Source organism: Rhamphochromis sp. 'chilingali' (assembly GCF_963969265.1).
Source record: "Rhamphochromis sp. 'chilingali' genome assembly, chromosome: 8".
NCBI lineage: Eukaryota > Metazoa > Chordata > Actinopteri > Cichliformes > Cichlidae > Rhamphochromis > Rhamphochromis sp. 'chilingali'.
The window spans coordinates 31,735,806-31,761,741 of NC_137935.1; the positions used below are offsets into that span (position 1 = coordinate 31,735,806).

Below are 25,936 nucleotides of genomic sequence, written 5' to 3' on the forward strand. Positions count from 1 at the left end.
AAAACTGAGACCTTTATGCCTTTATGTTCCTTTTGCTCAGCAGTGGTTTTCATCTTGGAACTCTGCCATACAGGCCATTTTTGCCCAGTCTCTTTCTTATGGTGGAATCATTGACACTGACCTTAACTGAGGCAAGTGAGGCTTGCAGTTCTTTGGATGTTGTTCTGGAGTCTTTCGTGACCTCTTGGATGAGTCGTTGCTGAGCTCTTAGGGTAATTTTGGTCAGTTGGTCATTCCCGGGAAGGTTCACTACAGTTCCATGTTTTCCCTATTTGTGGATAACAGATCTCAATGTTGTTTGCTTGAGTTCCACAGCTTTAGAAGTGGCTTTATAACATTCTTCAGACTGACATAACTCAATTACTTTCTCATTGTGTACCACACAATGATGAGCGTCCGTTCTCAGACTTGGAGGCCGGGGTTCAAATCCCGCTTATGGCAACATTTCTTTCAGTTAACACTTAAACTTTTTTAACTCTTTTCAACACAAATTTCAGCTTTGTCTCCCCTTTTCAGCACAATTTTCAGTTTTTTCACCACTTTTCAGCACAAATACCAGCTTTTTCTGCTGTTTTCAGCAAAAACCTCTTTTCGGCAGAATTCTGCTCATTGAACTCTTTTCAGCAGAAAATCTGCTAATTGAACTCTTTTCTGCAGAAATTCTGCTGATTGAACTCTTTTCAGCAGAAATTCTGCTGATTCAACTCTTTTCAGCAGACTTTTCAGAATTTTCACCTCTTTTCTGCCCAAATTCTGCTGATTCACCTCTTTTCTGCAAAATTTTCAGCCTTTCCACCTCTTATCAGCACAATTCTCAGCAGCTTCTGCTCATTTCAGCACAATTGTCAATATCTCCACCTCTTCTTTGTGAGAATGAGTTTGGCTCATTGAGCTAAATACCTGCCCTTAGACCAGAAGGGCCAGGTTCGAATCCTGCTCAGGGCAACATTTTTTTGTTTTTGTTTCAACTTTTTCAGCTTTTTTCAGCAGACATCTTCAGCGTTAAGGCATCCACACTGCATTTTCGCAGGAAATGCAAATTTTTTCTAGTTGTTCCTGAATTTCCTTGGATTGTGGCACAATGTCTTTTAAAGCTTTCAAGGATCTTTTGGTTTACTCCACTTTGTCAGGCAGGTCCTATTTAAATCATTTCTTTCCACCTGATTATCATCATTATTTCTTTTGCTGTTTTCTGGGACATCCTGCCATACCACCTGCATACATGGGCAGCCACAGATAGAGAGCAGCAGAAACACCCCCACAGCAGGCATTGGTGACAATAAGATATTAATGACATTAATTACGTCAGCCCATTTCCGCCTTCCTCCAAAGGGTAGCTCCCTTAGAGATAGGGTGAGGAGTTCAGCCATCCGGGAGGGGCTCAGAGTAGAGTCGCTGCTCCTCCACATCGAAAGGAGCCAGCTGAGGTGGTTCGGGCATCTGACAAGGTGTTCCAGGCATGTCGCACTAGGAAGAAGCCTTGGGTAGATCCAGGACACGCTGGGGGAGGTGGCCAGGAAGAAGGAGGTCTGGGCTTCAGTGGTTAGACTGCTGCCCCCATGACCCGGACCCAGATAAATGAAAGAAGATGGATGGATGGATGGATGGATGGATATGGATGAATGGATGGATGGATATGGATGGATGGATGGATGGATATGGATGAATGGATGGATAATTACATCAGACACAGAATGAAGGGCAGCTGAGGTGGAGGTGGGTTGCAAAGCAGTTTGCAAATTACTGGTAAAACTGCTTGAATAGGGTCCAATATATGAGATCAGGGGCTTGCAATGAGATCCGCTGATCCATTGAAATACAACTGAGCTAATGAATTTAAAAGAAGCATAAAGTAGCATTAAAGAGAAATACTACAGTAACATTCAGTTCAAAGTGATGTTTGTCCACTTGTATAAATGTATAAGAACAGTATGCAGTATAATAAAATGCTCAGTTACACTGCAGTCGACAGAAAAGCAACAAATACATGTCTGGGAAGAAGTTAGGGGGAAAATACATAAATATTTAATACCAGTGCCAGCGTTTTTGAAGAATGATTCTAGTCTTTTCACAAACTTGTTTCTGCTCAGTACTATAGAGAACTGCCACAGCCTTGCTCCTAGGCTTAGTTAGGTTCTCCCTGTAGGTTATTTGCATAAATGTCCTCCAGCCCTCAGAGGTACTGTATTATATTAATTTCACAATATTTCACGGGTGCCGGACTGCGGCTGCCGGAGGGAGAAAAGGTGAAATATTGACAATGGCTTTATGGAGTAAAGCCACAGGGGCTGATGGGTGCCAAAGAAAACACACAACACATGGACAACATAAAGAGTCAGCTTCATGCGTTCTCCTTTCTCTGCTATAAACACAATAAACAATCTCACAGAACATGACTGCAAGACGGTACATGACAGTATGCAGTGTTAGAACTGCGTTTGCTCAGTGTAATTGGTTTATTAGTAAGGGAAACAAATGAATGTAGTAATTAATGATCCATCCTGTTTGGCTTTCCACTAATTTCAGATGTAAATAGTGTAGACATCAGAGATGAGAAAACACAGTTAAACTCAGTTATTAAAGACAAAAAAGGGACAGAAAACAAAGAATTTGACTCATAAAGCTTAATTAGCTGATTATTAAAGTGTGAAATTTCAGACTGCAGTGAATTAAATTAATAAACCACACACAAAACATTAAGACATGTGCACTTTGGAGTCATTATTAGCATTATTATTAATAATAATAACAATTCCTTTATTCTTTATTCTCTTTGTTTAAGAGTGGATGATAAATTAGTGATGCTTTTTGTTTTTGTTGCCTGGCTGAACAGTGGCTGTTGCACAGGTAGTGAAGCTTTACGGTTTCTTTCGATTTACTGCTGAACGGCTGCTGTTGCTTGGCTCTGCCTCTAGGTTGCAGTGTTGAATTATGATTTCAAGTTGAAGTAATCCCCCCTTTTTGCACACTGTTCTGATTATTCGAATGTTTACCCACCTTGAAAATACCCATTCTGCAAACTGCTGATCCACTCATTGATTAGCTGTTTTATCAGCACCCACACACAAGTAAATTACAGATTTGTCTCAATAGATGGCTTCAAAGCCATAAACATCTTCAAAGTGAGGCCTGTGGATGATAAGCATTGAAGATGGCACTCTGAAAGACAAGAGGACCTATTAAACTGCAGCCATGATGGATTTTAGTTGTGCCTTTTATGTTTTTGATTTTGCCTAGAAGTTAATTTTAGTGGACTGGATCTTTAATTGACATGAATGGTGCTTTGTCGCTGGGAAAGATCACAGGGAGTTGGGTTCCCCAGATGCAGATTTAGCCTAATCCTTGGCTCTAAAGCATCTTCAGACGCTCTCTATAAATGAGAGGAAATTGAGTGTGGTTCGACAGGAATAATGTATGTGTGAGAGTATAAATCAGACAAAAATAATAACTGTTTCAAAGAACTGGGATAGATGAGCAGGTGCTTTCACTGTTAGCGCCTCATGAGTTAAGTAAATTATATGATTTTATTCATATTGATCTTCACATCACTGATTAACCAGTTACACTGTTACAATAAGTTCAGCTGCTCGCATTAAAACGGAGTTCCTTGTGACTTTTGAGACTTCAATGAGAAATGCTTAGAAACACAGTCTTGTTTAAAGAAATCAGCGTAGAGAAAAAAAATAAAAGGCAGCAAAAAACAAAAATGATGGGTTTTCTTAACAAGCTCTTTATTCAGGGCAATAATTTCTGTGCAGCATTATCCTCTCAAATCCTCCAAAACATCTCTTTATTTTTTGCAGTTAGAGGTTTTGAATAGTTTATTCATTATAGGCCTAACAGGGGTTTGACCTCTCTGTAGTCTAGTCCAGTGATTCTCAAATAGGGGGTCATCACACCCACAAGACAATGGAAGACAAGTACTTAAGGCGCACTCAGTAGATGTTCAGAATAATTCCATCCCATAAAATTACTGATTAGCGGATTTACTGATTAAACCAGTGCTGTATGCATGAAAAGTCATGCACTGAGCAAAATTAGAAAAAACTACATTTGCTAAAGAAAAGATTCTTATTTTGTATTATTTGTTAAGTTATGAGTCTGAAAAGTTGTGAATTGTGACATTTTCACCTCTTTATGTGAAAGACTTCATGTCAGACTAAATGGATTTACATTGTAGATGATTACAAAGAGCCTAAAGTATATATTTCTGAATTTTGTCACCTTCAGATCTTGAACATCAGTGCTAAAGTTGACATTTTTTACTTTAAACATGCAGCACTGAAGTCCATGTAGTCCCAAACAGGAGATGTAATAACAGTAAGACACAAAAAGGTATCAAGACTTAATTCTGTAACAAAAAATAAAATGCCTGTAATCGCATTGTGATTTTTCCACCTCAAGCTTTTTGCACAAGCAACAAAAAATTTGTTATCGCTTGTCAGAACACGTGCAACTTTCCAATTCCATCTGACTTGTTGGAGTTGCATCATGTTGGCCCCCTGATATCATACTTTAAGTTGGTGCAGGTGGATGTGGAAGCACAGAGGTAGCTCCTGCATGAACTGACTGCAGTGCTGCTGAGGAGGCAAAAAGGTGAGACTGCATCTTTCCACACACTTACGTCTCTGACTGCTCCAAGGACAGATGGCCAGACACACGTCTCAGCCCAGACAGAAGAAGGAAAGAGATGAATTCAGTCTCACACACACACACACACACACACACACACACACACACCCAACCCAATTTTCCCAACCCCCCACCACCCCCTCCACTCCTCCACCACCCTCCCTTTATCATTTTTCTCTCATTCTTTTTCATCTTTTTAAGTCGCTTCATTTCAGATGCATTCATACATTACCAATATCTTTATGTATGAGTCTGTCTGCCTCCCTCCCTCCTCACCTCCCCCATTTTCTCTCTCTCTCTTCCTCCCATTCTCACCTCCTCCTCCTTCTCTTGTACCTCCCTCCACTTCCTCCAGCTCCCTATCTTCCTCCCTCCTTCTCTCCTTCCATCCCATTACTGTAATCCATCACTCTTCCATCAGCCACCATGCAAACAGGCCTCCTGGTTACCATAGCAACCACCTCCAGCCCGGCAGTGCGCAGCCCCTCTCCGATTGGCTGGCAAGGCCTAGGCAGTCTCAGTCTGTCTGGGAGATGTGGTAATTGGCTGGGAAGGCATACACACATGCACAGATGTACACACACACACACACACACACATAGTTACACTCAGTACAGTATTCATACAGTATGCACATACTCGCACAGGCACACAAATACACACACATATAAAACACACTTGTACTTTCTTTGGGCCTAAATAATTATACATACTGATAATCTATTGGATATTGGAAAGCACATGCACAAGCGCACACACACACACACACACACACACACACACACACACACACACTCACAAACGTCCTCAGAGATATGAAAGGGAGACTGGGGTCAGAGTAATGAACCTTATAAGAAGATGAGGGCTCTAGGCTGTGTGTGTGTGTGCGCACACACAAAAACACACTGTTGGTGTACACACGTCTGAATTTTTTTGTGTGTGTGACACACAAGTGTTTTTGTGTGGGTTTCTGTATGCACAGGATGGTGCTGTGCAGGATTTTGGATAATGTTGGAGCTGTTCCAAAAAGGATGGATGGATGGATGAATTTTTTTTCAGAGCATATTGTTAAAAATACCTATATCCCCCCTCAGCCCCCTCTCACCAAAAACCCCCAAGGAATCGAGTATGCACCAGTTTTTTGGTTTTCTGTGTTCTGGTAGGAAGCAAAAAATGGAACTGTTGATCGGCTTGACTTCACCCCGCTGCTGTTGCTCAGCCAGGTCTGGCCAACACTGCAGCTATGATGAATGTCTCATCTCCAGGAATACATCACAAATAGCAAAACTGTACCTGCCCTGAATAGCAAAGTGTATTTTCTTCTGCAGTGTTGCTGGAAAACAATTGTGGACAACAGGGCTCCTTTGTCCCCATTCCCAGGTTTTCCAGGATCCGCTATTCATTCCAAACAATGGCATCCCTTAATTTCTTTTTTTATCTTCAAAGGCATTTTTACCCCTTTTTGAAACACATGAAAAGGCACCTTATATTTTTTTTTAAAAAGAGACACGTGTTTTCTAGCTAAAACTATGCAATTACATTCTCTTCTGAAGACTGAAAAAGGAAAGGAAGAAATAGGAGCGGGAGAAAAAAATGGTCGACATTGGCCTCAGCTTCAAGCCCATAAGTATGTGCATGTGAGAGAAGAAGTCCGTGGACTAGTCCTCCCCACCTAAGGAAAAAAAAAAAGACAGACTTGTAAGCTGCCCTAGTTGGCAGCAATACAGACGAGCAGACAGACAGACTGACTACTGTCCAAGAACACACAAATATTCAGCGATTTACACCACAGGAACTGGAGCAAATAATGCAAACACACACACGGCACACACAAAAGGTACAGCTCATTTTTCAATCTCATCTTTTTAATGGAAAAAAATGAGTCGAGGGAAGAGAGAAAAAACTGGGTAAATTGAGAAAGCCGAATGAATTCACAGAAAATGACTGACAGCAGTGATGACAGCAATGCGGTCACGGTCCACATTTCAAAGCATTCCCAGGTACCAGACGGAAGAGGAGGAGAAGAAAGAGAGGGAGGAAAAGAGGAGGGCGGTTAAAAAAATGTCCAAGAAGATTGCATCTTCCTCTCGAGGTAAAAAATACAAATTAAAAACTTGTCTTTATCCAGTGTTGTTTACAACAGACAGTCACATTGGAAAACAAAAAATGCAAAGATTGAAAATGAAAAGTGCACCCGCACTCACACGCATACATACTTACAATTAGTTTCTTATTTTTGGGAAAACAAAAACAAAAACAAATAAAACAACAAAAAAAGTGCAAGCAAGATCACAGAACAACAATTTACAACAGAGGCCTAGAGTTGCCCAAAGGCTCAACCCTCTGACTGAGCCACCAACAGCCTGAAATGATGGTGGAAGGAGGAGATGGGGGTAATGGCATCAACTTGAGACCTGGAGGCTCCTGGTGTGGCTTTGTTGGACCCCACATCCCCACCCTTACACCACCATCGCTTTGCTTCATCCATTTGTACAGAGAGAAGGCTCAAGTTTCATTAAACTTTCCAAAGACCCAACAGGGCTTCCCCACCCACCCCAGATAGTACAATCAAAGTTAGTTTGACTCCACCATGCTTCTCCTTTTAAGTGCCAGCAAAGCTCCAAATATAAAGGCTTTTCAGTCACAATGACATCATCATTATCATCCAAATCCCAAACATTTCCATTATATTTAATCTAACAATCACCATTAAATATTTCCACTTCATCATCAAACTATTTCCACACAGACATGCTTCAAGTCTAGGTGTTAGCTCTGATTTGTAAATGGAAATAAACATTTCTTTTTATTGGTTGCTAGTGATTTTGTCGGCAAATGTAACACTAATTTAACACACCATAAAGTCATACAGTATAATCCGAGTGCCTTGCGTGAAATGTGTACACTCAAGTGCACTTTAGTTATAATCTGTACTCAACATTACAATCCTCAAGCAGTGTTGTGCCATGCAACTGGTTCCACTGAGAAGAAATTGTCTGCAGAATAATAAGTAACACACTATTTTGGTTCGATTTGCTTCTTTCTTTTTTTTTCTTCACTGACCTTCTGTGGATATACGCTTACACTCATACACACACATGTACTCACATATATAGAAACACGCACTCACACACAGAGGCATAAACGCACTTGGAGAGCAAATGTAGCCACGCTGTGCAAAATGTAAAATTATTTTTTTTAAAGTTACAGAACCAAACAAGCAAACAAACAGGAACTGAACATAAGTTAAAGGTTTTAGTCGTCGTTATTTAAAAATGCATTACCGACTTTATCAAAATATGAGTCATTCATGCAAAGTTGAATTGAATTGAGGGGGTAGTACAGTATTTGCACCTACTGCCCGTCTGCATCAGATGGCAAACACGAGTACAGTTCAGATACATTCTAGCGAGCCATCTGATCCTGTGAATTTCCTTTCAGAGACATGATGCAGCATTAAAATGAGACGTTCATTCAAGCCGAAGCTGGCTGAGTCTGAGCCGTTTCATACTCTTACCTGTACACAAAAATATGAAACACTGTGTAAAATGGCAATTTGTTGCCCTTAATTCAATCCCCATATTTACAGGTATTGTCTCCAAACTCAAACCTCACATCCGCACTAATAAATCATTTAGAAATGTCCCCATAAATCAGCACTCGTACTTCACCTGTCTTCTAAAAATGCTTGTTAAGTTGCCATGAGAAACCCAGTTAAACTGGTTGAGGACACTATAACGGGTCATTTCAATAAGAGAAAAATAAAAGATATCTTTTCAGTGAAAGCCCATAAAGATGCATGCTGGCTGACCATTTAAACCCACGTTTCTCCACACTTACACCAGATTCTTTAGCGCAGACTAGCAGTGTTAGCATAACTTCTACAACAACATATTTTTCTTATCAACCCCAAAAAACAGAAAAAGAAACAAATCAGATGGCTTCACAGAGGCTGTCATATGTCATTTGAATGTATACATGTTAACAAATGTCCAATACAGTTTAATTTATTTATATTTTGGTGACACTGTCTCTCTTTTAGACAGGTTTGATCTTGAAAGAGCAACCTGATTGAGTATTGCTCTATGCTAGCAACACAGAGCTTAGCATATCCGCTAATGTAAAATCAATGACCCCTTAACATTATTCTCTGGTGATCATTGTGCTGATAATGGCAAAGACTGTGAGAGAATTAAGTACTCACATAAAAATCTATTTATGCGAAGCTAAAGGTGGAATACAGTTTTATAAAGACAACACCTCTTAAGGGGTGTAGTCTGTAATCAGGATTGCAACTATTATTTATTACAAATTTTTACTTATCTGATAAAAGAGAAGTTAGAGTGATGGGAACAATGACTGTAGAAACGTTTTCTGTAGTCATTGGATGGGACAGTTAGCTTAATCTCAAGACTGGGGAAACTACGGGGGCCCTGAGAGGTCAAATAAACTGCAACTTAAGAAAACACCAGAAAACAGAAAAATGTTTCAAAAGCACACAAAATACAATGGCAGTGTTTTGGGGGAGACATTAACCAAAACCTGTAAAGGACTCCACAAAGAGACAGACACTTAAATGAAGCTAAGGATTCATCTGTGTTACGTTTCGTTCAGGAGAAAAAGATACAAAATTTGTTTTAATTGTGTGACTTACCAAATACTGTAGATACACACAAAAAATACTTGTGTTTCGTTCATTATATCTTGTTTGGTTTTTTTTTTTTAGTTTTTTCTTTTTTTTCTTTTAACTGTATTCTATTTAACCTTTGTTGTATTTTTTGAAAAACACTTTCAAAATATTGAAATATATTTTGAAAAAGGGTGGAGTGCCCACTCCAGGTCAGGGACTAGACCCTGCCCCAAGTGGAGGAGTTTAAGTATCTCGGGGTCTTGTTCACGAGTGATGGGAGAAGGGAGCGGGAGATCGACAGACGGATTGGTGCAGCAGCTGCAGTGATGCGGACGCTGTACCACAGCGGTCCCCAACCCCCGGGCCTCGGACCGGTAACGGTCCGTGAGTCGTTTGGTACCGGGCCGCGAGAGTTGAGGCTCAGATGTGAAATGTCTGGTTTTCAGGGTTTTTATCGGTTTTCAGCGTTATTTTGTTATCGTTTTTATTGTTAACTCGGTTTTCCTGGGTCTTTTCACGTGTGTTATGAATAAATCTTCTTTTTTCGGTACCGGTACTAGTTTTATTTTGTTGTATTTATCCGCGACACCTTAAAGGCCGGTCCGTGAAAATATTGTCGGGCATAAACCGGTCCGTGGCACAAAAAAAGTTGGGGACCGCTGCTGTACTGGTCTGTTGTGGTGAAGAGAGAGCTGAGTGTAAAAGCGAAGCTCTCAATTTACCGTACAATCTACGTCCCTACCCTCACCTATGGTCACAAGCTGTGGGTAGTGACCGAAAAAACGAGATCACAAATACAAGGCCAGCCACCCTTCGGAGGAAGGGTGGCTCAGAGTAGAGCCGCTGCTCCTCCACATCGAAAGGAGCCAGTTGAGGTGGTTCGGGCATCTGACAAGGATGCCCCCTGGGCACCTCCTGGGTAAGGTTTTCCAGGCATGTCCCACCAGGAAGAGGCCCCGGGGCAGACCCAGGACACACTGGAGAGATTATATCTCTCGGCTGGCCTGGGAACGCTTTGGTGTTCATAAGCCATAGGAGGTGGCTGGGGAGAGGGAGGTCTGGGCTTCTCTGCTTGGGCTGCTGCCCCCGCGACCCGACCTTGGATAAGCGGAAGAAAATGGATGGATGTATTTTTCTATTTCTATTGTGTTTTATTCATCATCAGTTTTGTTTTGTGTGCTATTACAGCATTTTAGTATTTGTTGGTGTTATTTTTCTTAGCTACAGTGCATTTGACCTCTCAGGGCCACTGTAAGAAACAGTTTTCCTGGCCGTATGTCTGTGTAGGGTTTCACTCAAACAGGTAATGTTAGTCTAAGACCCTTGAATCAAGGGTGGCTGGACTTCTTTACGTTTTTTGAAGATGTTTCACCTCTCATCCTGGCTACCAGCACCTCTAATGTTTATGGATTAACGTGTAATATAAAACAAAAGGTTGTAAATGATAAAAATGATGATCTTCAGTGTGGGTTATGTGCCATACTATTCATTTCTTCCATACTTTCCAGAGTCACTACAAGATGAACTCTGGCATATAAGCCACGGTGAAATGATGAAACAATTCCTTTAACACTTTCTTTTTGTCTTCACTCTGTCAGAATACCTGGACGAGAAAATGCCGACTTTCCTTACATCCACTTGACCTCTGCTACTCAGATCCTCGCACAGATCCTGCCTAGCTTGGAAATGGCTACAATTATTGTAGTTTTCAAATAAAGTCCCACAAACAGACATGCACACACACACATACACACTAACACACACCCAGTTTGGCCAAAAGAGTTCATATTACAAACACATTATTGCGAATTAAGTGTGCTTTCTCTTCGATTTCAATTACAAGTTTTGAAAAAACAACTGAAACAACAACATGCGAATGAAAAAGAAATTAAAAAAAGGAATCATTAAAAAATACGTTTTTTTGGCCTCCGCATAGGCCAGACAAAGATCTGCATTGTCCACACATTGATCCTACATTCTTAACACACAGATAATACACACCAAGCACCAGGAGCGTTTTAGTCTCGCATTGGCTTCACAGTCATTGTTTCATCGAGGGAAAGGGCGAACAAAGGTCAGGTAAAGGATTTGTGAGGGACGCTAAGCCTAAATTGTATTTTTAAATACATCGTTTGATCAGAGATAGTTGATTAAGAGAAAAATCCTTCTCTCCTTTAATCAGAGGATCACATCCGCACACTAAAAACCACCGGTGTCAATCCCAAAATGCATCATTAATTTTGTGGAAAAACCCCATGCAACGAGAGAGGACAGGGTGAGGTCAAAGATGGTCTGAGTTCCTGACCAGAGACTCCAACGTGTCCGGCGAGGGTGAGGTTTTATGAGCGCGTAGATGGAGAATCAGTCGAAATTCTGTACAATTCACTCTGCCTTTAAAAAACTGCATGGAGCAGGAAACCCTGCAGACAAATAATGGAGCAGAGTTCAGTGTCTCAGCTCTGCCGTGCACGGTAAAGGACAGAGGGAGTAAATGAAATTTTGATTGGGTGTATATTTCACAGTTGACTAACACTGAAACATACTGCTCCATGGTTATCCAGGGTCTTCAATGCCCTGTCCTCTGCCTAACACCTATCCATCTTATTAATTCTCGCTCACTACTTGACTGAGTTGCAGCTGAAGATCATTAGGGCTCATCCGAGGGCCCTTATGAGGGTTCCTGTGGAGTAGTATGCCTCAGAAGTGCCCTTGGCAGGCTGAAGTGTGTGTCTTGCTAGCAAACTTATTGCCAGCTGATGAATTCCTCTGTTGAGACAGAGAGAGAATGAAGGGAGGGGGGATTCAGGTCAAGCACAACAGGGAATTCGAGTGACCAAAATAAATAAATAAACGGGGCGGAGGTTGGCTCGCCACTGGAAAGACGTTTCGGGAATATGCATCGCCGTGGTTGCTGTGTGCTCAGTCGTGTCAAAGGTCGCGGGGACAGAACGTAGAGAGAGTAGCGGCGAGCAGATCAGAAGAGGAGAGGGGGGGTAGCCTCTGAGGCACAGTGAGGGGGGTTACGGAGAAGTGGTTTTGGGAGAGGATGAAGGGCCAAGAGGAAGAGGCGCAGCTCAGCAGATTAAGTGAGGGTGATGTAGGCTGAGGCCTTCTCCTTCAGTTGTCTTAGACACAGATGACAGCTCCAGCTCCCTGTACAACACACACACACACAGATTGGGAGTTCAATCACTGCTATTGTAAAGCCTTGTGGATTAATCCCTCATTTCACACAGAGCGTTAAGTAACACTGTAAATTAAAGCTCCGTGTTTAAACACCACACGCTGTGCCTGTGGTTTGTGGGTGCAGAGGATCTGACAAGTAGTTTGGTTTGGATTCCGGCTCAGGATTTGTGACATTAATTAAACATAAAGTCGAGACAGATGCTGAAATGTTCTCCTCAACCTTAACGCTTCAAAGTGAACCCAGACTAAAAGTGGTACACAAATATAAGTTTATCATCGACGCGTGTGCGGAGACCCGAAATTAACTGACTGCTGCTGAATTTTAAAAAATATTTTCCTGTAAATCGAAAGCATCGCATGTGTGGGCAGAGCTTGACACTGTTAGTGCGTGTTGAACACAAGTGGCACCGCTACTGTATGTTCAGCCAAGTGACACTTTTGCCATGGAAACAGATTATCTTTCTACTACTCATTTCCATGACAACGCCATCAAACATTTTGAGGCAGCCATCTTATGTGGCAAATGACAGTTTGATTTAAACAGAAGTACCTTCTCCATTTCTGTAATCGCAGTCACGGTATTTTAGACCGCCGTATTCAGATTAAAACATTCATTCAAAAAAGAAAAAGAAAAAAAAGAAAAGAGTCCTGAGGGTCATATTCTTTAAAAATGCCTTAAAAATCAGCACGACTGCTCTGACTGCAGGTTTCACTCTCCTCATTCTACCTACAGCACAGATAGTTCCATGTCTCTGTAATGATAAAAATGTTGTCGTGGTTGTGGAAAGTTGTGAAGTCTGATAAAAATGAGGATGCGGTACATTGTGTAGCTTTGCGGCGTGCATGCGTACCCTCTGGCGGCTCAGACATCGGAGGGCTCAGACAGTACATGTGATAGCCTCTGTCACAATCGTCACAGAACAACAGCTGGTCCTGCAAAAGAAGAGAATTAGTGTCGTTAATCACACGTGCGCACGGTCTTGAAATCAAAGCCGAGGACTGCAGCGGCAAAACATAGTGTGTGTAGTGCTTTAACAATGATTTTGTATTTATATAATCAAGCGACTGGGGTGTGATGAATATGTCCCTGGTTGTTTTTTTTTTTATTTCATATTCATAACTTCAACCTTTGTTGTGGCAGGCGGTAAAAAGCTCAACAGGATCAACAACTCTCTTTCTTTGTTGTATGTACACTAGATGCTTTAACCAGCACTTTGAGTCCTGCATTGCAGTCTGTGTAAATTTAAGCACCTTCAAAAAAATCTGCACTTCTGGAAGGGTTTTCAGTAAAATTTGTTTGATCTCAGTAAATTGTGGGCAGCACTATAACACCATCCTTCAGCCGTGCACCGTCTTCATGCACTCAAGTATTTGAGCCAGACATCGGCCTCGGATAACTACAAAAATAAATATCAGCAGTATTCACTTATACCTGCTCTGCCTAAGTTTTTCTGGCATTATGTATGAGCTGTACATGTGTGTGTGTGTATGTTTGTGTGTGTGTGTGTGCGTGCAGCCACATGTGCTTAGATTTAACGTGTAGTAGAAAGTAAGAGCCTACGTCGTTCTCAGAGGTGCCACACAGGCTGCAGGACTTGCACTCGATGCACTGCCAGCGATAAGTCCTCACCGCAGCTGTCATGTTCACTGTGAACTGCAGACAGGACGGGTGGCCTGGGTGCACACACACAAACACACATACACACACACGCGCGCGCACAGGCACACAGGCACACAGACACGCGTTCACTATTTCTGTCTGTATTTTGAGGACAGTCATCCAGCTGTTTCTTCCAGCTGTAAATTCATTTGCTTCATTCAGGTGATCTGTTTGAGGAGAACTTAGCAGGTATTTTGCAAGCGACTGAATGCTTGCTTGGTTGCCGCTCCCCCCTGCATATTTATGAAGAATGTAAATACGGTCTTGATAATAACCACAATTATTGGCATGTGAATTAATCCATATAGTTGCTTTAACTTGGTCTTAGACATAGACTGTATATAAAAGATGGGCAGAGCTTTTGGGTCTGAAAAATGAAGCTAGAAGTGCCTTAAACCTGCATTATTTCTAACTGTCAGCAAGAAGGACGTCAACTCCATAGAAGTCTATGAGAAAATGAGCCGACTTCTCAGTTGATTTTGACCACATGATCTTCTCAGCCACTAATTTCAAGTCTTCATCAGTACTGTTTAGAGTAAACTTGTTGATAAACCTTCAGGTTTTCAGTTATACTCCTTGCTTGTTCCAAGTGTGGTTGTCCTAAAACACATATATAAAGGCAGTTTTTCAGGAAGTACAATTTAGTTCAAGTAGTTTAGTTTAGTTTCTGTGTTTTTTAACTCGCCACAGCTAACAATGTCTTGGTGCTTTATGGATGCACCTTGCTAACCAAGATTGCCAGCTAGCCTTAGATGATCAGCTCTTTGTGTTGGTAAGATTATCAGGATATTCCCAGTGGCTACATTCAGCTTTTATATAGAACCCGCTGCCCTAGTTAAATAAAATGACAGGGAAGTAATAACAGTTTTCATAAACTGAAGTCCACATTTCAGTCATTTGGAAAACAAACTATCTCTTCTTTTCTGCAGTTATTTGAATTTTTCCTGATATTTACTGTTACATGATTATGAAAATATAAATGTTATGTCATCCACACTTTCTGACCTTCCAGTTATGAAGGACCATACCAGTGTCTTGCATGCACTAGCCCAATCACTACAAATCACATAAACCCTTTTTTTCTGTCCTTTTTATTTTTCAAACATAAATGTGAGAAGAAAAAAATATGTAGTACATGCAGTCAAATTATAAGTACACATTCTGCACCACTGCACCATCTGCTTTTATACAGATAACCGAAATGTACAAACACATCTCACACCAAAAAAAATGAGCCTTATAATAAGAAAACAAAAATACAAGCACATTAAAACAAATACGTTCTCTACTCTCTCCACTAAAATAAACGCTCCTTGCTATTCACAGTCAAAATACATGCTAGGAGGGGGGTCGTTCTCTCATCAAATCAGATTCTTCGTATCAAAGGAAAGAGGAAACAGACAATCATTATAATATCACACTTGGATGATGCACAAAAAGCTAGTGTTGAAGGCAGAACATAATATTCTAAACACTTTTGTGTTTTCTTGCCAGACAAGAAGGTCACATTGAGATGACATTTTATTGGTTCCATTCATATTTCAGTGCCAGCAAAATATCTGCATGAACCGCAGAGCAGAGTGTTGTGATCAGCAGAAATGACCACATTAAATTTGTAGAGTAAGAGCTTCAGTTATACACAACATTGTCTCTCATAATGCACATCAACTTTCCACGCCTTTATACAAAAGTTTCCTCTATTTCTGGTTATGGACGTCAGCAAAAACCTTTTACCAACCATATTTGTTGCTCATTATAACCCATGAAGAATCAGTTTCTTTAAAAAATCCAATCATTATTAGGTTTTGTTGTTTTAATGAATACATTTGAATTGCATGAATGCAGTTAGCCCTGATTTGTAAGTCGGGATAAAAATGTGATTAGGAATGAGAAACTGTCTGAGAACAATTTACATTACAGCCACCATTTCCCAAAACACATCATGTTGCTTAATAATCTGCTATTATTTAACCACAGTTAGTTTTGGCTAGTGATGCTGTTGTTTTCTCATTGCATCATTGTTTACCATCATTATAAGAGGTAATGTGCTCTTTTCACAGCTAAACTTGTGGTCAGAAGCATGAATGTGATGGTTATTTAGGTCTTTTAATGGTTTCTTTGATGTGTTTGTTTTCTAGGGTGGAATGATTGCACAGCATACATCTTTGTTGACTTGCACAAGTTTGATTTTATTTTGGATTTTCTCCAATCCACATGGGGTCAAAATTATACATACACGCAATTAAATCTTTTAATAAGTGCTGCTAAAGGTTCTACGCTCTTTTAACTTGACAAGGCCCATTATCTTATTAACTCAATAGTCATCATGATTGTCTACAACTGGTAGTTTCTCTTCACCAGCATAAGACGAATTTGTCTGACAGCACTCACTGTGAATACTCAGATACTTAATACTCAGAACAAAGGGAAAATCCAAGGAACTCATTAAAGAGTTAAGAAGGAAAACTGTTGTTTTACATAGCTTGGAAAGGTGTCTTGGAGTCTAAACAACTGAAGGCTCCAGGATCATCAGTTCAAACAATTGTATGCAAGTACAAGTTATTTGGATGTGTCATCGCTTTGCTAAATTCTGGAAGAAGACTCAAACTGTCACCATCAGATGAGAGGAAACTGATTACGATGTTCAGGAACAACCTATGAACACCAAGGCTCAGCCCTGACACACGAACTAGAAACTGCTGGAACACCAGTGTCATGGTCCACAGTGAAACAAGTTTTACATCACCATGGACTCAAAATGGACCAAGCAAGATGCCCCTGCTACAAAACCTAAGAACACTATACCAGTTGTTGGGCATGATAGTGGTACCATCATGCTCTGGGGCTGTTAGTATAATCGACTCACCACGGATCACCACGACTCGACTCGGATCAACTGTTTTTTTTATTACAATCTAATATTACCTAACATGCATGGTTGTCGTCATAGCAACGTGTCAGAGCGTCCCGCTTTGACACCCTTTGTTGTAGCAACACAAATGCTACAACAAAGGGTGGACGTCAAGGCGACAATATACCTGCTGCTCAGTCTGTGGCTTTTCGTCAGACTCAGGGATCACGGCGTTGTTTTTTGTAGCCATTTCCCTCATAGCCAGGTTTTAAAAAATGCCGTTTTTCATTTCCGTGAACGAGTCATCAAGTGATGCTACTGACCAGCCAATCAGTGGCATGCAGACTAGAGATGGACCGATCCAATATTACGTATCGGTATCGGTCCGATACTGACATAAATTACTGGATCGGATATCGGAGAGAAATAAAAAATGTAATCCGATCCATTAAATATCGAAAAAGCACCTCACAAAACTTGCGACATGGCATAACTCGGATCATAACCGTAGCACGTGGCAGCAGTATGCATCACGTGATAGAGCAGCTGTGTGTATTTGTAGCCTCGCTACCAATCCGGCATTTCATCTCCGAGGAAGTTATCCCAGAGAGAAGTAAAGCAAATGTGTAAGTTCATCTCTGAATGTTTGTAAAGCATTCCCGCGTTAAGCTTAACAACCGACATATGGAGCGACTGCCTCTTCTCTCTCCCTCCCTCTTCAATACTACTTCAATCATGAAACTGATCAATGATCAGCTGATCGGCTTTTCTGTCGTGTTTGTTTATCGCCCACTTCGCGCCAGAAAGAGGAAACCAGCGGCTGAATAACAGCAGCACGTTTAAGCTTGATAATCTGTTGTTAGAATTTATTTAATATTACTTTCTACACCAGGATCTTTTTCTACATAGCTGACGGCTGGTAACTGTGCAGGGGCGGATCTAGGAAAGTTTAGCCAAGGGGGCCGATAGGGCATGAACAGGGAAAAGGGGGCACAAAGACATACCTTTCTTTCTTATTCTCATTTAAAATGTCTATCTTTTAATAAATAATTACCCGAATCTTACACCCAAAGTTTTAATCTGATGTAAAATGTATAGAAGTCCATTACTGTATATAGTAACTATTAAGTCTAATATACCCTAGTAAGCTATAGTACTTTTTCCTTTGGGAAGGTACCATCTGTGCAGTCTGCAATTTTGTTGAAGAAAGATGTTGAATCTATTTAATTATTCTTCAAAAACAAATTCTGTGCATTTTTTTTTTCACACTGCATCAAATTAAAGTTGATTACGTCAATTAAGCATCATGAGGTGGACAGTGGGTGGTTTCCTATTTTTTTATTTTTTTTATTTTTTTTGCTGGGTGTTTTAGAACCCTATTAGTTAGGTTGCTTACTCTTTAAAATACCAGAATAGGGAGGATGGAGTAGGTTTAAGTTTATTAGATTGATCAGTGTTGCTGAACTATGAAATATTTTGGGTGCAGTGTATTTTTTGCATACAGGTATAACAGAATGGCTTTAGTGGGGTTTTTTTTAACTTGAGTATGAACTTATACAAAAAGCAGCAAGATATTAGAAAAACAGTTTTATTGAATAAAAAACACTATATCGGATTCATATCGGTATTGGCAGATATCCAAATTTATGATATCGGTATCGGTATCGGACATGAAAAAGTGGTATCGTGCCATCTCTAATGCAGACTGATGACGTTAGATTTTAGTACCTGCTCAGATTGCTTGGAACCCCGGCCGAGTGGGTACTAAAAAAGTACCAGCTCCTATGGCCTAATGGAAAACCCTGAAAACCTGGGCAAACCGTGCCGAGTCGATAAGTAGATACTGATGGAAAAGGGGCTTTAAATTGATTAGTGTGGGTGTATTTATATATTTGAGCCTCTACCTATACTGTTGACCCTGTGTGGATTAGAGAAAATCCGAAAAACAATACAAGTTGTGCAACCAGCTCTTGTTTTTTAAAATTATAAAAAAACGTGTGCTGTATAATCATTCCCTGGAAAAAGCACGGTTCAAAGAAATCATGACATTCATGCTCATGATGAACATATGAAAACTTCTGATCTCTTTGAGTTTTGCAAGTAACTCTTTAAAAGAAAAGCCATCAGCTCACTGACAATCATGTTGTGATGATACCAGTATTAATGTTGTGTTCTTTGGTATTGTGACCACTTTAGTGTCTGGGCAACCACTACTTTAAGGTTTCAGTGTGGTTACTTTCCCTTAGCTATATCCAAGTCTGTGCAAACTGATTTTTAGGTAGTGTAATTAAAGATAATCACTTGCAGTTTGAAACACTGAAGCAAATGGCTAGTAAGGACTCTAGTTTTACTGTACATCATTTGTATTACATGGGCTAAAACAAAAAACACTGGTATGGTCCATTTTAAGCATTAATGAAAAGAATCAAAACTTTATTTTACTTAAAATGGGCCTATTGTGCTTTTTTTGTTACTTTCTGTCATATAAAGTTATCCCTTATAAGGTCATTTGAAGCACAGAAGCCCCACCCACCCCGTGATTAAAAAGTCTCTTAATAAGATGCAGCCAATCAGAAGAAAGTTCCCTTAAAGAGTTGGTGCCCTTAAAAGGGAGGGGAGTTGAAGTGGAGTGTATCAAACTATGAATGAACTTGGTCAGTACCGAGGTTCAGTATACGACAAGTAATGATTATTTTGAACTGCCAATCGTGCAAAGCTACAAAGTTCAAGAATAAAAATCTGGAAATTAGCAAAATAGGGCCACATTAAGTAGTAAACATGAAATCTTAAGCCAAGAAATTCAATGTATTAAAACTGTGCCTTAACAGCCATTCTGCCAATCATCCCCTTCAGTGGTGCCCTACCTGAGCGTCCACAGTCCGCACAGGAAATAAGGTCTTCAGGACAGCCGGTCTTCTTTGAGCCTCCGAGGCAAAAGTCGCAGTAGCCGTTGGCAATGACTGAGCCATCCGCTGCTTTCTTGGCTGAGAGAAGAAAAAGAAAAAGGGGGTAAGAAAAACTTTCTCCCAACTGGACTCCTGGGGAAAAGAGGATGAAGAGCAAGAGTGTAAATTCATAAGTCAGTGTTATGAAATGTTGCCTCGGGGTGAAGAGGCTGTATCAGTCTCTCGACAGTGAGACAGATTGAAGAGGGAAAACCTATAAAAGTCATATCAGGTGAACAAAGCAACCATCACTGAGGTGTGCTGGGAAGCATGGTCAATGGAGTATTACAGAATACGAGTGATTAGAGATAAAATGATGAGATAACAAAGCAAAAGAAAGTAGACGTGTAACTAAGTCTTGGTCACCACTCATTATTATATATTTACTTTGGTAAAATAAGCACCAACGCAGGCCTGCTCTGGAGCCTGGGACTCTCCAAACACTGGCTCACCCAGTGAGGGTGGGACCGAACAGAAGGGAACGTCCGCTGGGAGCCCCTGGGGTCTAGCAAATATTTTCAGGAGTGGAGGAGGAGGGAGAGCAGAGGAGACAGAAAGAGAGAGACCGTGTGTTCCCGTGTATGTGTGCGTGTGCTTGTGGATGTGTGCTTGTGTCCGTGCATGTGTTGGGGGGTGCCGGGACAGACCTGCCATCATGCTGAGCACGGAGAGGCAAGTGCTCCATGTGAAGCCGTTTCATAATAATTATTAACAAAGAGAAATTCCCCCTGCCTGCCTGAGTGCTGTGTATATACTGTAAGTATCACTGTATGTGTGTGTGTGTATGATCCACACGTACCCCTTATCTCTCTGTCTGACTGTTGGTCTTCCTGCCTGTCTGTCTGTCTCCTGCCTGTCTCACTACTGTTGATTGCATAATCATTTTAATGGAAGCAATCACATAACCACTGCAGACTATTTGTATGTGTGCTTTCGTCTCAAAGATGTAATGCAGCGGACGGGTCCTTCACAGTGAGTCACCAGGCTGGTGCACTGGTGAATATACAATAGAGTGGATTATACAGGTACACACTCACACACATACAAGCTCAAGTGGAAAACCATTCATCCCGCAGGAAAATAAAAGCACTATAAGCAATACTGTGGTTGTGCTCTTATGAGAGATCATTAATCCATCCATTTATAAGGGTGGAGTCTTGCTAGGCCGGAAAGGGGAGGAGAGGGTGAATTTGATGTTGGAAAGGGGAAGGTGGAGTGAGAGGAAGAGATTGGGTTTCTACTCGAAAGGGTACGTCTTTAATCCCCAATGAGAAATAAAAATAAAAAAAAAGTCCTGATCAAGATGAGAGACTGGCAAACATAAAGACAGACACATGGGAGAGGAAAGGAATAATGCACTGTGTCTGCTACAGCAAAACCATAAGCAGTAGGCTCTATATCATGAGATCAGTGTAGTACTGTGCACCGTAACTCTGAGCCTGGTTATGCACTTTCATACTCTATATTGTAGAATCATGAATACTACCATCTATATTGGGTTATCGACTATCAACAGAGATAGCAATGACAGTAGATTTACTGTATGTGTAAAACAGTGTCTATCTAGTCCCCTAGCATTTCAATATAAATGGCTGCAACCTCACATTTCTCAATAATCTCTTCTGCCAGTGGTGATATAATGAGATCTGCTGGTGTCAGCTTTTTCAAATGATGATAGTTTAATTGAAGAAAAAAAATTACCTGCACATCATCAGGCTGGTGTGCTGGCAAAGGTTAGACAGATATGTCCTGCCCTATTTTTCCCCCTTAATTAAAAATCATCAGCCAGCCAGTGTGGTCTTTTTTGTGGATCCAATTAATGAAATGAAACGCCAACAAAAAAAAATCATAATCACCAATATATTCATCTGTTTTTTTCTTACTATAGTATTGACCAAGTTGCAGTTAAATAGTGGTAAAATTACATTTTATCCAAAATTAAATAAATATTAAAAAATACAGTTCTTACATTTTCAAGTACATTACAGCAAGTCTAGCGGTGGAGGCAGTTATCTTGGCTTAATATTACAATCAGAAACCTATCATGTCTGTGTGCTAGCATGTTAGCATAATGTTTTAGTGCTTTTGTAGCTATTAATAATTCATCAATCATCATAAAATTCCCACCATGTCATTATACTTGCTGCTTACTGTAAACTGCTGGCTGTCTGTTACATAGGAAAAAAATCTGAACACAGCCCAGGCATACGAAAATTCCCTGTTTTAGCTATGCATGCCGGCATGCTAATATTTGCCACTTAGCAAAATAAAGTACGGCTGAGGCTAGCACTATCCTTGATCGCTGCTGATGACCAAAGGTATTTCATTCAGAAAAATTATCAGGGACAGACATCCCATTCAAAGAATCCTAAATTCATATATTGGAGATAAAGTATCTGAATTTCAGGAGCGGGACCACGCCTCCAGTTCTACAAGCTGTTCGTTCTCATTCACGTGCCCCACCCTCCCTCTCCTTTTCAGTTCTTTAACGTCTTCACTTCTATTTAGTACATGGGGAACTGCCAGGCCTGAGAGCTGCCGCCAGTCCCCTTCGTGGCCTTCCCCAAACTGCAAATCAATTCATGTCTAAGCCTCACCTTATCTACTAAAATGCTATCAAACCTAAAATGAGGACATGGGCCCAGCGAGTAAATATGCATTTAATACATATAACATTCATATAATGAAAATCACAGCAAGAGCAAAGATGGTGGTAAAATTTCCCTTGCTTGGGAAAAAAAAGCTTTAGAAAACCTTTTATCGAACAAACACGGCAAACTTTTTTAGTGGATCAGAACTGACTGGAGATTCTTAAAATGTAATTTTTATGTCCAAAACAAATAGACAGTACTTCACAATAATTGTCCAAATAGCTCCCAGAGGTATTCAGAATAGCAGCAGAGTGGTGAGGCTTGCTTCAGCTCATCTAAATGTTTGTACAAGTGTTTTCAACCCACAGATGTATAGTGATAAGTCATTGTCCTGCTATGTCTCAAATCCATCCATCCATTCATTTTCTTCCACTTATCCAGTTCAAGGTGGCTGGAGTCTGTCCCAGCTGCCGCAGAATGATAGACAGGTGCACCCTGGACAGGTTGCCAGTCTGTCGTAGGACTAACAGAGAGAGACAACCATTCCCACTCACGTTCACATCAATGGGTAATTTTAAATGAATAAATAACTCCACTACCTGCAAGTCTTTGCCCAGAGAGAACCCACACAAACACGGGGTGAACATGCAAACTCCACACAGAAAGGCTACAACCAAATGGTGGGCATTCTTGATTCCCGTGAGACAACAGTGCTAGCCACCGCACCACGGTGCTGCCCTGTTACGAATTCACTGTAAATAAAAATGTCAAGCATGGTATGGTAAGACTGGAGGAAAAGTCAGAAGGTGTTAGCACCATACTTATAGAGACCTTCCAGTCTGAACCAATGCGCTGGACCAATTAATTCAAGCTGCCACATGCTAGCGTTGATCCTGGGCCACATGTGCAAACCGTGTGACGATTTGTTGCTCCATCAAAATGAAGCACAGGACACAGTCGATCAAGAGCGCAATGATCCTGGATGAGGATGCCGCAGCTATTTAAGTGTATTTACTTCTAAAGAAACCAGTGCAGCCAGATGTTTACTGCAGGAGGATGTATAAAGCTGTAGAGACATATGCGGCTCGCAGGCCTGGAGCCAATGCAAACATGTTTTTGTCTTCTTGTTCTGGTCAAATAAATTGCTTTTATCTTCACTCCTTTTATTTGGGCTCACCGCTGCTGACTGGACCTCACAATTCCTGGCGGGATAAACTAGACAGACACACATGTGGATACACACACAACACATTCAAACTGTATTTCATCTGTGTCTCTGTAGTTGGGTGTGCACGTGCAGATCTTTGTTTGCCTTTGAATTTCTGCGTGTGTGTGTGTGTGTGTGTGTGTGTGTGCTAGGAGGCCCCTGAGAGTGAATCAGCAGGTCCTGATGCATGTGAGTGAGTCGGGGCTGCCCGCTGGCCTGCCTGCGTAGACAAAAAAACTCATCAATGATTAAACGCCTGTGGCCATGTTTCAGAAGCTGCCTGCAACCACAGACACGCCATTGCCGGCAAATGGTGGGAGGGAAGGAGGGAGAGAATGGTGATAGAGAGAGCGAGACAATAAAGAGGGCTGAGCTAATGAGCAAAAATAAAAGAGATATATACCAAAGACTGAAAAGACTGGCAATCATCAGGTACCTTTCCTTCTCCTTCTCTTCCTCCTCCAGAACCCCTCAGTGCGGTTGGCTCTTCCCCACCTGTCCCCTTTTTTCCCTTCACCTCCATCTCCAAAATTTTAACCTGCCTCAACCATCCTTTCCTTTCCTTTCTTTCTTACCTCCATATCTCATTCCTATACCTGACTGTCCTTTCCCTCGCTCCCTCCCTCCCACCCTCCCCTCCTCTTCCAATTACCAGGAGGAGTATGAGCAGAACCGCACACTTCACAGCTTTCAAGTGTTGGAGAAAGATCCTCCTGGGAATTATCCAGCAAGAGATGAATCCTCAAATGCTCCTCACCCCCACCTCCTCTCCCCTGCTACAATACCTACCCTTCCCCATTCTTCCCCATCCCCGTGCTTATAATTTCTCTCTCCCACCCCGTCTCGTTTTCTCTCTCCTTTCCTCCTTCACGCTGCTCCTCGGTAACCTTGTGTTTTTTCGCCCTCCAAGCAACCTCACGCCGTTGTGTCTGCACAGCTGAGGTGTGTCACATTACTTTTTGCAGACTAACTGTATTCGCTCAAAGTTATTTTTGTCATGTTTGCTTTTTTAAAATTATTGTTATTAATACTATTATTAATGGTTTCATGAAACTGAGGATTTCTCACAAAGAAAGAGGAGAAGGTGTTATTTTAAAGTTGCTTTTTCATGTTTTGCTTCCTCACCAGAGCATGCATTACCAAGAAAAGCAGCATCTTTTTAGATGCACATCACTGCCCATTGAAAAAACAAGCTAAAAAGGTTATTTAGTCATAAAAGATCTTGTTTTCACCTTTGTGGTAATGTATTTCTCAGATAATCTGAGCCTTTTGATTTGACTACTTAAAGAAGAAAGAGAAAATAAATGTTAGTAACAAAGAGAATACATTTCAATAAATCATTTTGTTGCTGCTGTTTATTGCAGTCACATGCAATGGAAATAGTATAAAGAAATCTATGCTCTTTAACTCCTTATTTAAAGATCATATGGATGGTGGAAGGAAATAAAAAATACAAAGGCGCCATGAAGAAATCATGACTTCTGTGTCTGTGAGCGCTGCTCAAATTAACCCTGAATTCTTCTCCCCAGCATTGCTCTTTTTCTCTCTTACTTACACCTCCAGCGTCTCTTCCTCCTCCTTCACCCCTCTTTCCCATTTCCCTCCAACGCTAACATGAAACCAGCGCTTCAGCCTGACTGACTGGTTGATAATCTCCTCCTTTGGCTGACCACAGTGGAAGCCTCATTAATTTAGCGCTTTCATCCGAAAGGGAATTACCCTGGCCTCCCCACACACAAGCTAACAGGCCTACCTGTTGACTTTTCGCACTCTCTTTTCCACCTCACTTTTTCCTTTAAATTTTCTCATAATTTCACTCCTTTTTCCTTCCTCTTTGTTTTTTTATTCAGCACATTCAAGCATGGTATTGGCATGACATCTGCTCGAACTGACTGAATTTAATATGATGTTTCATCTTCTTCTGTCCTACCCCCGTTATGTGCAGATACACAAAAAGGTAAGCTCGGCCATTGAGAAAGAAATGCGCGTTTCCATGGATACCACTGTCACAAAAATACAAAACTTGATTAATCAAGGTTGAGGTTTAGACGGGAATTAACAAGTGATGTCTGAATGCTCTCATCCCAGCGTCTGTCTGGTCTCTACAATCACCGAAGGCAGCAAACGCCCCTGTAGGGCAGGTGCAGATGGGAAGAAGACATGAGGATCAGGTACAAAGGTGAGGGAAGAGAGGAGCAGGGGAGGATTTTGGGAACAGATGAGGCAAAAAGAAA

The 25,936-nt window shown here is 41.1% G+C and overlaps 1 protein-coding gene across 1 annotated transcript in view; it reads right to left on the reverse strand.

Moving 5' to 3' along the window:
- Positions 1-6,558: 6,558 nt before the first annotated feature.
- dpf1 (double PHD fingers 1) overlaps positions 6,559-25,936 on the reverse strand; it is a 54,093-nt gene continuing 34,715 nt past the window's right edge. The window contains exons 9-12 of the mRNA XM_080889450.1: positions 19,824-19,943; positions 14,010-14,122; positions 13,300-13,381; positions 6,559-12,415 (exon numbers count right to left, since the gene is read on the reverse strand). Of these exons, the coding sequence (XP_080745576.1) occupies positions 12,345-12,415; positions 13,300-13,381; positions 14,010-14,122; positions 19,824-19,943 (386 nt within the window). The 3' untranslated portion in view covers positions 6,559-12,344. The remainder of the gene's footprint in view (positions 12,416-13,299; positions 13,382-14,009; positions 14,123-19,823; positions 19,944-25,936) is intronic.